This window comes from Aulonocara stuartgranti (assembly GCF_965226115.1).
Source record: "Aulonocara stuartgranti genome assembly, chromosome: 4".
NCBI lineage: Eukaryota > Metazoa > Chordata > Actinopteri > Cichliformes > Cichlidae > Aulonocara > Aulonocara stuartgranti.
The window spans coordinates 5834611-5848782 of NC_138942.1; the positions used below are offsets into that span (position 1 = coordinate 5834611).

At 39.0% G+C, this 14172-nt stretch overlaps 1 protein-coding gene across 1 annotated transcript in view; it reads right to left on the minus strand.

Annotated features, from left to right (window-relative positions):
• The window catches only part of shank1 (SH3 and multiple ankyrin repeat domains 1), a 103568-nt gene that overhangs the window by 43117 nt on the left and 46279 nt on the right, over window positions 1–14172 (minus strand). Inside the window, exons 3-7 of the mRNA XM_082531918.1 lie at window positions 10571–10774; window positions 9931–10002; window positions 9448–9556; window positions 5296–5450; window positions 1920–2087 (exon numbers count right to left, since the gene is read on the minus strand). Of these exons, the coding sequence (XP_082388044.1) occupies window positions 1920–2087; window positions 5296–5450; window positions 9448–9556; window positions 9931–10002; window positions 10571–10774 (708 nt within the window). The remainder of the gene's footprint in view (window positions 1–1919; window positions 2088–5295; window positions 5451–9447; window positions 9557–9930; window positions 10003–10570; window positions 10775–14172) is intronic.

A 14172-nucleotide genomic window follows, 5' to 3' on the forward strand; every position in this document is an offset into this window, starting at 1 on the left:
TATTTTATCTCTTCAGATTTTTTTATTTGCTTGTAATGTTAATTAATTTTTAATTTTTGTTTAATTTATGGTCAAACCACTGGTTCTTATAGGGCACTTTTCTGTACATAGCACTGTTACAGATGATCCTATACAAATAACAGTGGGCCACCTTTACAGGCTAAATTTAAAATTCAAGCATATCATTAACTGTTATCTCATCATTATAGAGAAATGAAGCCACAGTTATAGAAATGCAAGAATATTTGTCTTCGACGGCAAAGTGTACAAAACAGGAGAGAGATTTTCTGAAGGTGCGTAAATATATTAATGTACTCAACGCAAACCAGGACAGCTGAGTCACAGCTGAACACATTTCCATTTGTTTTGCTATTTTCAAGTAAAATTGTGCTTTAAAGACAGCCTTGTGACCTCATGAATTTCTTCTTTTTGGCTCCAAAGAGAGGGGTGAGGGGTATTTCCTTAAGTGTGGTTTGCATAGGCCCTTACGCTCCAAATTCAGTGCCCCGTTCAGTCATGCTGCTGCGACTGCTGCAGACTCACTGAGCTATTATTAACCGAATAATTGACATGAGTTAATTTATCAGTGATGTGGTTCATTTTTTTCATTGTTATAAAAGTTAAAAAAAAAAAGTTAAAAGTCAGGAAAAACTGCCAGGCTGACCTATAGCACGCTATACACTCAAAACAGAAAACATGGTGTTAAAAAAAAACCTCAATGCATTTAATACTGACATGCAAAATTTTGCCCTCATATTATTAAAATTGCTCGAGTTACAGTCTCCTGGAGTACACAGGGCTCACAATGCTTAATCCCTCATTTCTTAAACCACTTTTACATTTAACCACATTTAAGCTCTATAAACTTCACACTCTACATGACAGAAATCGAAATGGTGCAGTTTTTGATGTCTTTCTGTCTCTATAATATATCCCATGATGCTGACGCTCAGTCATGATTAATAAAATGAGATTTAGGGTTGATATTGTGGAACTTGAAGTGAATGTAAAATCAATTTGGTTGCAGTTTTTTGTGTTTTGGCCCAGAAAACGTTATGAGGATCTTTCCTCTATTAATGAAATTTTGAGTATTCAAATATACTGACAAATATAGCAAACTAAAGAGTGCAAAATTTATCCCCGTTATATCACAAAATATTCATGGTTTAGCATCCTCTCATTGAATGTACAACAGTTATTATGGAAAAGTAACAGCTGATTGCTAGAGGCGGGCTGACTTAATGTGAAATTACCCTGCACCCAAATGAAACAGAACAATCTTCAATCTGTCAGACATGAAATAAAATGCAGCTTCTTTTAGTGGCCTCGTCCAAAAATCTTAATAGTGTTGAATTTATGAGTCAAATCATACTTAACGCACACACACCAACGGTTTCTTTTGGAGTCCCTGTCTGACAAATAGAGCCGAGGAGACAGATGCTTACGCAGTGAACACACTGAGATGAACAAGCTGATACCTTCATTTTTCCTCGCGGCCTTCCCTGTCCACTTCACAGCTGTTACATGAGGCCACTGAAGCAGGATGGGTAGGATGTGATGTGAAAGGTGAAGTGTTTCATGGCATGAATGGGTTTTGACGCAGACACACACTGGAACACAGAGTAGACTGGTACATTACAAAAAGTGATGTGGCGTACTTCTGCAATATGAACAACAAGAACATGAGCTCCGAAAGTCCAGACGCCTTTTTCTGGTGCTTTCACATCTCAGCTCCCAAATAGATGTAAATCAGGCCACTGACCTCATTAGAGTGAAAGAGTTTGTTTCAAGGATCCTCAAACAGAAAGTTTTACAGTTGATTTGGTGTTTTCGCTTTTATTGAAAACACAGGAGATTAACTGTATTTATTTTGTCCTAGATTTGCTTGAGGTGACTTATTTTTTTTAAAAAGTGTTTACCTGATGTGTTTCATCCCAGCCGTTCTCGTCCCTGATGCCCAGTTTGGCGTGATGGTAAAGCATTGTTTCGCAGCAGGAGGTGTCGCCCCCTGTCAGCACAGTGTGGTAAAGAGGCGTCAGCCCTCGCCGGTCCTTATAATCTGGGGACGCCCCCAGAGAGAGCAGAACCTGTATGATGGCACAAAAGAAAAAAAACCCTCATGCTGAAGCCTTTGTTAAACTCTGACAGTAATGATAAAGATAAATTACTAAGATAAATAGCAATGATTTAAAGGGGACATGTTTGAAAATAATCCACTAGACCCAAAGCTATTTCCACTTTGTTTGCGTCCAGAAGAACATAATTATATTAAAAATTAATTAACGTCAGTCTTTTAAATGCCAAAAACTAACTTTAGAAAAATAAAAAAAACCTCATTTACGAAATGTTACACACTTGGTCGATAACGGATAAGATAAGAAACACTAGAAAGTCTAGCGTACATATAAAAAAATGTTTGGAGACACTATCTGAATCTATAAAAGATTTGAAAGCCAGTTTGAATGATAGATTCTCATCAACCATGCACTGTCTCTAAGAAGCAAATGATTTGATACAGATTCCCATGTAAGAGGACATTTGTTGTTGTTGTCTTTTGTTTCTGTGTTTTCCTTCGTTCCTTTTTTGCACCAACACAGAGAGACCACCGGTGCCTGTTTTCTTCGCAGTCACTTTCAGTGATTTTGGCATCAGAACAGGATAAGCACTGCTCCTGGCTGACGAGCGGACATGCCTTTTTAAAATCAGCAATTCCTTCACAGTCCGCCATTTTTATTTAGTCCCCAGAGTAGCTTCTGCCAGCTTTAACTTTAAAATGTCTCAGCCATAGGCGTTGCACACCAAATGTTCAGTTGTTGGCTGCAAGAGTGAACGCAAGAGTCCTTATGCGCTCCCTGTATCTGAGCTACTGAAGACTGAGAACTGGAGTGGAGTACTGTAATTCTTGATTTTCACTGTGCAACAACAACAAAAAAAGAAAATCCTTACCCCTAGCATGTTGTGTGGCTAATGTAGCTAATGTAATGATGGTGAACGCAAAGACAGAGAGGCCACCGGGAAAGGCAGGCAAGTTCTTGGGGACTGAGGGCAAACTAGAGAAATGTGCCAAGTTTGCAGTGACAGTACGAGAGGCCTGACTTCCTGAATGGTTGCGTGATTCTGTCTGAACCTAACGATATCAGTGAAAGCCTCTCATCATCTTTCTGGGAGTGAAAAAAGAAAGAAGAAAAAAGAAGAAGAGGAGAAATAAGCCAAGACAGATTCAGCACAGCAGTAATTGACTTGTTAGCATTCATATCAGGCTAGGAGAACATATACAGTAATGTTTACAGTTTACACAACACTTCATAAATGATCGACTTGGTTTTTGGCATTGACTCCAAAATAAACATGGTTTCCTCCATTTATGGATTAATGTTTTATTTATTTATAGGACTGTTGTTGCTGCTGCTGCTGTCAGATTATTTATGTCATGATACTGATAGAGTTTGGTTGGTTTGGTTTACCTAGATCACCAACAAACTGGAACCATGACTGTCCACAGCCTCATATCGAAATGTAGAAATGCAGACCAATTTGAAACCAAAGAACACAGACTTTAATAAAAGTTACTGCAAGACTAAAACTATATATTGAATACTTACTAAACTAGTTTTAGTAATCTGTCAAGATTTATGTCAAATTTATGAACAGAAATAGCACGAGGAAGCATTTGTGCAAGTGTGCATTGTCAAAATAAAGTGCTCTGCATGAATAATATTAGCTTTCAGAACTCAGAAATCTTATTATAAAAATTACCTTAATATTGTAATAAGAAAAGCAAAAACTAATATTAAAAACTTCTACATTCGTTTAAAATAATAAAAACTAAACTTCAAAGTCACTCTTAAAAATAACCAAAGATTAAACTGCGAACTATAAAAACATACAACTGTGTCTTAGCTCCTTCCTTTATTAGCATTTCATTAATGGTGCACATGTTTATGCTAATTATATACACATTTCCATTTATATTTAGTGTTTATGTGTTTTGGGCATTTACATGTTTGAATGTTTACATATACACCTTTCAAAACAATAATAATAATGTGTTGACTCCACCTCATTGGTTTTCCCACATCTACCTAAGTCTAGGACTTCCTGGCTTCTGATTGGTCTGTAGAGTCACATGGGGAATCCGAACAAGGAAGTTGTTGTGCTGAAGTGGGCCAATAGCATAACTGCTGCTAAGAAAGTTATCCGTCTCCGTGTATGGAGTTAAATCAGGGCCACGCTGTTTATCTTAATTGAGAGAGATTTATTATCGTATAGAAACCCTCATGTCACACAGTTTTAATGAAAACATTGTGCTTTGTGTAACTTAAAAGATCCTACAGGAGTTTTTTTCTTATTATTATTTTTGGCTCAATTTCTGTTCAAACACCTATTCCCAGTTGATGCTTCTTAAAGGGCTACACTTACACTTAAATCTGAGGTTACAATACGTAACTAAAGTCATTCTGCCTTGTTTTCTTCTTGAGAGGGCGTAGGCAGCTTATTTCTTTTCAAGACACGAAACTAGTCCATTTTTATCATGGAAGAATTGGCAATCTGCACTGTATTTTGAGCCAAAACTTGCTCCAACTAGTTAAATATATAGAATGTAGAACCTTTAAAACCTTCATCAAGTAAAACAATAGTACAGTAGGAAGGAAAAAATATATCTTGATGATAGTTTCCTAATTCAAGTTGAGGAATATTCATAGAATTCAAATCAGGATGGAAACTCATAGCTGGGGGTTCAGAGAGGTCACGTTACACCCCAGGCTGGGGAAAATGATGTATTCAATCAGAGTCTGATGTAAACCTTTGTGCAGTTTAGCAGAGTTTCTTTCCTTTGTGGAAAACATAGGCTCTAACAATGTTAACGCTTGCAATTATCTCCCCCAATGAGGTTCTCGTCTACAGCTACCTGTATTCTCAGCAATTTGAGAGCTGAAAATCTGGATAAACGCCTAAAATGTAAATGTGTCAAAACCAGGCAATCTGGATGTTAACGCCTCTCTTTCTCTCTGGCTGAATCAAATAATAGAGTTATTTGTTTGCATATTGTGTGTGGGTGGGTGTGGATCGCTGAGTGGGAGGGTCTTTTTGTTCGGGCTTTAGCTTGTTTAGATATACAGCAACGCAAATGAAGAGAATACAGTGTCACTTTCAGGGCAAATATCCATCTTGCAAGATATACACCCTGTTCTAGGTTGATGTTTTTTCTCTTTTTGTTACATAATACATGCAAAATCATCACTTTCCACAGGCAGATAGCAGTATGAAAGGACTCCAACATATGCAAATGTTTACCAGCAGGGCTGTATGGTGGTGGCCTCGAACAGCCTTGTGTAGCGGTGTGAGTCCATCTTTGGCACGGAAGTCAATATGAGCTCCTCCATCCACCAGGACCCGGATGGCCTCTCCTCCACCTGGCTCACACTGCACTGCCAGGGTCAGAGGAGTCTCTAAAGAACACACACAGAGACACACATATGCAGCTTTATTTAAATGGGACTGTTATAGAGCAGGGAGTTCACAGCTGATTTGCTGGAGAACAGTAGCTCTTTCCAAACTCCTGAGACAGAAACAAACATTTAAAAAAGAAACATTTAATGCATTTTAGTTTTTATGGTTATGATTTAACAATTGAATGACGTGTGAGGTGAAAAAGAGTTTGTGCATCACAGTAATGAAGCTGAGAAAGTGCAGCAAATGCCTACACATCTAACCTACAATTTACTGATAATCATGTAAAGTTCTTGCGTTTTCCATGTATTTTCAAACCAAATCTTCTGTCTGTGTAATCTTATTGTACCTTTAGATCTGGGCAGATCCTGTTTCCATGTAAGGAAAAACATGCAATAAAGAGGATTTAATGAAGTGACTGCACATACATAAATGTGCACAACTCACTTTGGAGATGACCATCAATCCTGCAATTACATGATGCTGCCCGTCCAAAAACTCTTCCTATGCAAAAGAGTTGAGCAACTAAACTTGGCACACAGGTACATCCCAGACCTCTTAATGTTTTTATCTATATCAGATATTATCATAACATAACATTACTTAGCATCCATGTTCCAACAGACAGAAATGACCTATTTTTAGCATTCTTGCAGGTATAACACCCTTAAAAAAGTGTTGGATAATTTAAATTTTACAACAGTAATCATGATGCAACCATTTATTTATTTTTAAAGAAGAAGGTTTTTCAAACGATGAATATACAATACATAGCTTTCCCATATTCCATATTTTTGTCTTTAAAGTTGTGAATATAGCAAATGGCACATGTTTCATGGAAATCTATTCAAGAGTCATTATAGACTAAAAGAACACACTAATGTGAAATTCATCTTGACAAAGTGTTTCTATCATTGTCCTCCACTTCTACAACTTTAATAAAGAAAATTAGTTAACTACCTTTGTACGACAACATGTAAATTTAAAATAAAAAAGCTGAATTTGGGCAGATATAAACAAGTAAAATCCCCTTATGTGTGACAACACTGTTTTATTATTTTGAACATGAAAGTTAGACAATCCTAAATCTCACCACCATCAACTTGCTTCCTGATTACGACATCCCGATCAGCCAACTTTAAGTCTTCTGCAAATATTTATATTCCTTTCTGTGATAGTGTGAGGGGAAATGAAAAAAGCCTCTGCATTAGTTCCATCTAACAGGTAACATTACTACTTTCCAGCTGAATGTTTTGCCAGTGCACTGATGTTTTGCCGTTATCCTGATGTCATATAAAGAAACAAAGAAGCTCAAAATATCATTTATTGCAGTCAAAAAAGTGCTGTGTCACTTTTTTGGCTAACTTGATCCTTTCCAGAAAGACAGTTCACCAGCACCTACAAGAATAAAACCATTCAAAGTGTTCCCAGTTGAAACAGGGTACACAGCATCGTCTGCAAGGGGATTTTTCTGGCAAAGAAGAAAATGACTGAAGGCTTTCATCACTGAACACTTTCTGTAGATCTCAGGTTCAAACAATTTGGAGAAATGTTTTGACTGCGCTTCCTCTGAAGTTATACTGTCAGGATGAGTCAGGGAATACCCATTTATGAGTTTCCTTGGCAGTGATCGACATGAGTGTGTGTCCTGGCCGGAGCCAGGCTAATTATGGCAGAATTATTTCATGTCCTAATGAAGGCATTCTCTGTGAGGCTTCTGGAAGCCCACGGAGAAAGTTTCAAGGAGACAAACGGGTCAAAAAAGTATTAACAAGGTTGGATATATCTCTGTCTGCAGGCTTTTTATCACCTCTCTGCCCTGTCTGCATAGGACTAATGCTGCATTCACTGTTCCTGGACTTCCTTTCAAAATACCTTCACATAACCATAAAGTCAAAAGGCAGGAGAAGCTATTTCAGGACACAGGGATATCACTTATATCAGACTTTGACTGATATTAAACAGCTTTTTTCGACACCCCCAAATCTAAATCCAGTTCATACAAAATTCAGTTAAACCAACAAATCTCATTCAATTCATTTCCTGAAACCACAGAGTCATATACTGTATATATGTTTGATTCCACAAACTTTAATGCAGAAGGACAGAAACTAGGATCCAGCAACAAGTCCTCCATCCGTTTTCTTCCTCCTGTCTAATTCAGGTCATGGATTGGCTGGAGCCTATCCCAGCTGCCATTGTGCAAGAGGCAGGAAACATTCTTGAACAGGTCAACAATCTGCAGCAGGTCTAACACAGAGAGACAGCCAATTTAGAATCACCAATTAACCTAACATACCCGGGGGGAACCCACATAAACACAGAGAGAGCACGCAAACTCCACATGGAAACGCTGTGGCCAGTCAATAGTTTTGAACAAAGGATTAGTTTTCATGTGGTCTCACATCACTGGGGCTAAAACAAATGCTTTCCTGCTCCGCCCCACAATTACTTTTACCAGGTTTGTTTTGCCAAAATGCCAAGGAGTGGTTAAATCGCATGCATTAAATATACACATATATATCAGTACTAAAACTACACCTTTTCAGCTCAGTCATAGAAAAGACTATTGTGCCCCAGAACCTTGAATAGGAGGACCCTGAAACAACAGCACTATTAGCTAATTAGCTCCCACTACTGCTTAGAGCAGAATCACTGATCAGACTAAAAACACATAATCTGTACTTTCTTTAACCCTAGTGGCAAAGTAAGAGAAGAGTTTCTCCTCAAGACATGATAAATATTATTTTAAAGTGGCCCTGTGACAGACAGGCGATCTGTCCATAGAGCGTACCCTACCTCCCGCCCTTTGGTAGCTGGGATAGACTCCAGCCCCCCTGCGACCCTGATAATGATAAGCAGAAGAGAATGAATGAATGGAATTAATATTTTAAAGTGCTCTGGTGGATGTGGATCATCCAAACTTGCAGTTTGTACAAAAAATCTTTGTTTCTTTTCATTTAAAGGGTGATGAGAGTATCCAGGACACGAAACAGATGGAAAATGGTCACGCTTGCGCTTCTGTTCAGTGTATGATATGCTAGACCAGCAAAGATGGTAAAAAAAAAAAACCAACAACAACAAAGTGTAATTTTTATGGGGGGGAAATGTTTTTTAAAAGAACTGTATTTAGGGAGAAACGCCACAGACATTTTAAACAGTTTTAATTCCATCTGATTTCTAAACTGGCATTGGTATGGACGTGAGGGTCCTTATTTCTATCTTTCAGGATAAAACCCTGTGATTTACTGGCAACCTTTCACTCTTCATTTTTATATTCTAGTGACCACTGAAATGAAAAATATCTGCTCAAATAAGTGCCTAGAGTTGAGGTCCAGCCCATTTAGATAGCTGTTGCAGACTTTAACATGACTAAAAACCATGAATGCAGTACAGGAACAGCATGTTTGTGAGGGAGGCTCATCGAGGCGCTCTGTCTCCCCCCTGTGTTGTGCGCCGGGAGCGTGTTTCACACCCATCATGACAGGCTGTGTTTTGTGTTTTGACACTTGCTCCCTGAACGGCTGGAGCGACACAGAGCAGCACACCCAAACTGTAAATGAGCCGTCTGCTGTGCCCCCCTGAGCACTAACAGGATCTAGGAAAAGCCACCAAAATTGTGAACAGCACTGGCTCAGATCCCTCACAAAGTGTTAGGCCAACATACTGCAGAGCTGAGGGCAGAAAACAGAGGGGGAGGAATTGAAAACAGTTTAAAGAGTCCATACAGGAGAGCTTCAGGTTCCATAGCTGCTGACTATCTTTGTGCTTTCTTAGCTGCTTGCATATTTGGAGTTCCCGTTTTGGCTAACTGTAACAGAGAGATCATCACCAACTCTTTTATAAATGTGTTTGTTTTATCTTGTGAAACACCTTTTTAAATTGGGCTGCATGACAGCTGTTACATGTTATCCGTGTAACAAGAGAAAATTTGCACTGTGTAGATAAAATAACTAAGTGCTCGTGTGCAGTCGGGGGAGTGGAAGGAATCCTTACCACCAGTGTCAGAATCCTGGTAGTTGGGATCGAGGCCCTTGTCTAAGAACTTGGCCATCTTGTCCACAGCGCTGGTTTGAATGTAATCCATGAACTTCTTCAGGCTGGCCTACATGTAAAAGAAATAAAAACAAAAACTTCCCACGTGTAACTGATAAATATTCAGAAAAAATTGGATAGTTTGGTGAAAATAAAAACAGCAAAAGCAGGTTCAGGAAAAGCTATCCATATAGTAGATTTTACAATTGCAAAAGGGTTTTTGTCAATTTTATGTCATTGGTTTGTTTGTCTAAGTTAAGCTTTAATTATTTATTTCAATACAATAAATTAACATATATAAAACATTACTGAACAATCAAACGCATCCTGCATAAATCTGCACAGATGTACACATGCACCACTGCATGCTTAGTGACACTTACACAAACATGGAGATGCAAACTGTAACACATATCACATATTAGCGATCTGGAAGTTTCATACCTTAGTGTGCAGTTTGGCCAGCTGCTTCTCATCTAGATTTGTTTGTTTGTACACCCTGGTTTTATAACGAAACTAAACCAGTGACAGAAAAAGAGAAAGGAAACCAAGAGTTAATCCTAACACAGAGGGCCTTTGTCCTCAATTCTCTTAGCTTTTGGCCTAGATCCACAAAATAGAGCCTGGAGAAGATTTATCTGGTTTTCTATACAGGCTTTCTTCTCTGTTGCACCAAAGACAAGAAATGGGGAAGAAACAGCCTGACGTCACAGCAGTTTAAATACTCTCTAGCTTAAAAAGTTGGAAAACTAATAATAATAATAATAATAATTACAATTATACTTTTACTTTAGTTATAATTATAATCTACTTAACAGTGTCATGCACCCGCAGCTTTGCTGGGTGACAATCAATATAAGATTTCATAAATAGTCAGCAGCTTGGCATGAACTTTAGATTAATTAGCCTAGGTAATTAAACTTTTCTGACTTTTCCTGAACATATCATTAGATTTATTTTAAAATCCTGTTAATAGGAAACAATCAGAATCTGTTTTATTGCACAAAAGTGACATCTTGTGGGCAAAAAGCTAGTATTACACTCTGTGTTTCATGAAACTGTCAATAAGAGGATCGGTTATTACCTCCAAATATGGTACACCTTTCTCAAAGGACTGTGGGTACTCTTTTAGCAGCCTCTCTTCCTCCAGGAACTTGGCATCGTGGCCGTCCGTGGCAGGCTGGAACAGACCATAGTTCAGGACATCTCGCAGAGACTCGGTCAGGGAGCACAGCACCTGCTGCTTGGCCTTCCACACAGTGGCATCTGGATTAAACCGCAAACATTTCTGCAAGAGATACCAAAGTAAATATTGAAGCTAGCTCAGGTGAAATATTCTGAGAACAGTTGTGGTTTGAAAAAGAGATTTACAGGATGAGTATATACAGTGGATACAGATTCAACACGGCAACAATCAAATGCATGTAATACACAAGTTAACAAACCTGATTTTAAAACACATATAAATCTAAAAAGTAGAAAGGAAATGGAAACATATTCACTGATCTGACAAAAGTGTGTAAACTGTGATAAATCAGTCTGAGGGCTTTAATCTGATCATATGAGGTGAAGTGGCCTTTGAATCTGTGCCTTTAAAATGAACAGTAACTAATGGAAAAATTAGATGAACTAAAATCAGGGGAACTTTTCTACACCAGGAACAGCCCAACTTCTGCCTGAGTGTTTCACCTGCTAGTACTCGTTACTTTTCAAAAACACAACTGATTTGGATTAAATCTTTAAACAGCTGAAATATATTTGTTTTTTGTAACAAAGAACAACAAATAAATGTCAGCTAGCTACAGTACCACAGCTGTTTTTGACCTCCTGTATTAGGATATAATGTAACTCTTATTAGAACTAATAAGCTGTCGCTCAGCGATAAAGAAATCAGACTTGCGTCCAAGAATTACTGATTTGAACTACAGTGCTGACAAGCACTCTTCCCTCTGGGTGTAACTGTATCCCATGTCTGAATATACAAATATGTAACCAAGTGAAAACTAATATTGAAAACACAAACTTCGATTCTATACAGGAGTTAAGAGCAGGTTAAGCTTCTCGTGCTCATTTTTCATTAGTGTGATGGCCCTCCTGCCCTGCCTGGGCCTGCTGTGTGTTTTTCCCCTCCTTCGCTCTGCGTGTTGCTTTGCCCCATCTTCCTGTTAGTGAGTTAATCAGCACAACTAAAGGACATGACCAGTCTCCCTGGAGCATTTAGGAGCTGGATGCCTTAGTATTTTCTCCCTCTCCGTCCACTCAGCACTGTGTTTCTTGCTTGTTTGGCTTCAGCCTTGTTATTTTGGGTTATATATCTATGTAGCAATTTCAGACCATTATTTAAACACTGATCCAACTGCTGACATGGGTGGGGTTAGGTTAACTGGTAATTCAAAGTTGGCTGTAAGTGTGAATGTGAGTATGAAGGGTTGTCTGCCTCTCTGTGTTAGCCCTGGAACAGCCTGGCGACCTGTCCAGGTGACCCTGAGCTGGATGAGCAGAAGAAAATGGATGGATGGATATGAAATAACTTATTAAGTCTGAGGAATACTTTGTAGACCTGAATGATAAAAATGTGGTGAGACATGTATTAGGGGAAGGGTTTTCAACCTATTTGTATAAATCGTCGAGTGTCCTAAGAGCACAGCAGCGTCAGTAACTGTGAAATGGAACAATTGTGGACAAACAAGACTCCCCACAGATTCGATGCCAAACTGAGTGAGTGGGCAGGGCCTGAAGATCGCAACAAGTCTTCAGAAGATCACCACAGAGATTGAGATGTCAGCTGAGAAGAACAATCACCTCAGCAGCAGTTACAACAGCCTGCTTGCAGTTTAACAAACTTTGAGAAGGACTTTGAGAATATGAAGATAAAGATTTTCTGGACTGAACAGAACTCCCAGTACTGTGTCTGCTGAAAACTAGGTGCAGCTCATCATCTGGCTAAGATCATCTGTACGTTGAAGTGTGGCAGTGAGAGCAGGCAGCAGAAAACTGAAGCATGAATTCGCACAGACGATGGCAGTTCACAGATGGTTCCCATCTAATCTGACAAAGATTGACAGGATCTTTAAGGAGGAATGGGAGGAACTGCCCAAATCCAGGTGTGCACAGCCTTTATAGACTTATCCGAGCAGTGTCTTGGATAACCCAGCTGTTCTAAGAAGAAATAATGACTGCCAAAGAGACTACAAACTTCTGAATGTTCTCTAAATGAAGGATTTAAGTTTTCATTATCTTTTGTTTTATTTTTAAAATATATCTATTAAAAAACATACAAACAAAAAGGAGCTTCTACCCACCTCCATATTCTTTTTTTTTTTTTTTACGATGATATATGGGAATATAACAGTAAATACTAAATATTAAACATTATTGTGCAGTACGTGAGATCGACAGCACACAGTGTGCTTTGAGGTAGGAGCCAAAAAGGGTGTAGTTTGTGTGTGTGAGCACCTCCATATTCCTATTACAGGGATTACTTGTGCATATGCTGACCTCTCTGTTGAAAAGTTGACCATGTTTAATGTGAGCGTTCTCCAGTCTTACATTAAATATATATGAAGGAAAATAAGGTGAAAGAGAAGTTTACAGGAGTTTGAAAAAAGTGAAAGGTCTAAATGTATTATAATAAACTGCATATATCTGAGTAGACTAGAAATCTGGTTCTTTTTTCTAATCTGTCTGGGTAAAAAGATTATAAACATACTTCTCTCCTGCTGCATAAACTATTTGCTGGCTTAAAGTGGGCCTTTGGTAAGCTAATAACAAACATGAACTAGCTGTGCAGTCATAACTTTTTCTTTTTGTAATTAAAAATTTTAAAAAGTAAATAAACTCCCAGTGCTGCACGCATTATGCGGTATTATGCAGATGGTTCAATTGTGTGTGGTTTTATAGAATAATGAGATTTTTGGTGACTATTGGTCCATGCGTGGTTAAGGTAATAAATCTGTGCTGTATTCATTTTCCTGTTATTTCTGGCTGTTTGATAAACACAATTATCGTTTATCAGTAAAAACTCTTCAAGAATCCTTTAGTGAATCAGAAATGATTGTTTGGATGCCTGAGAGGGGTCATGAGATCAAGCTCTGTGACAGTGTATGTTCTCTTTGGCTGCAGAACACTGAGGCCGGCGCCCCCCTGATCCAGAAGGGGGAGACAGCGGCTGAGTAAATCGGGTGATTCCCAGAGGTCTCATTCCGGGATATGAATGTCAGTTGGGTGCAGCTTTAAGTGTCTCCGATGGGGTTGTGAATGGCCAAATGCATAACGGCCTAGAAGCTCAGTCAGCAAAGTGGAGCCTAACTCACTACACAGATGGCTGACAAAAGGTTTTTTGGCATTGCTCCCCTCCCGCCTCTCTCTTATCGCCCAGAGTGCAGTTGGGCTGCTTTCTGACCTTGAGGCAGCAGCAGCAGGACGGTCGGCCCACGCAGAGCACAGCCAGCTGCAAGGATCCCTGCGTACTGCTGCATTAGACCCTCTGCATGGGCTCAAGTCTCCAGCCAGCACTGCGTGTAACACGTTACACTCATTCATTAATTGTCACTCATCTTAATCTCTTCACACACGCACACACTGACACACATTTCTGTGACTGTTCGTGTCCTACAAAGGGAAGGATATAAAAACCCCACACGGGGGGGGGGTGCAGAGGGGTAACACAACATTTTCTCCCTCTAT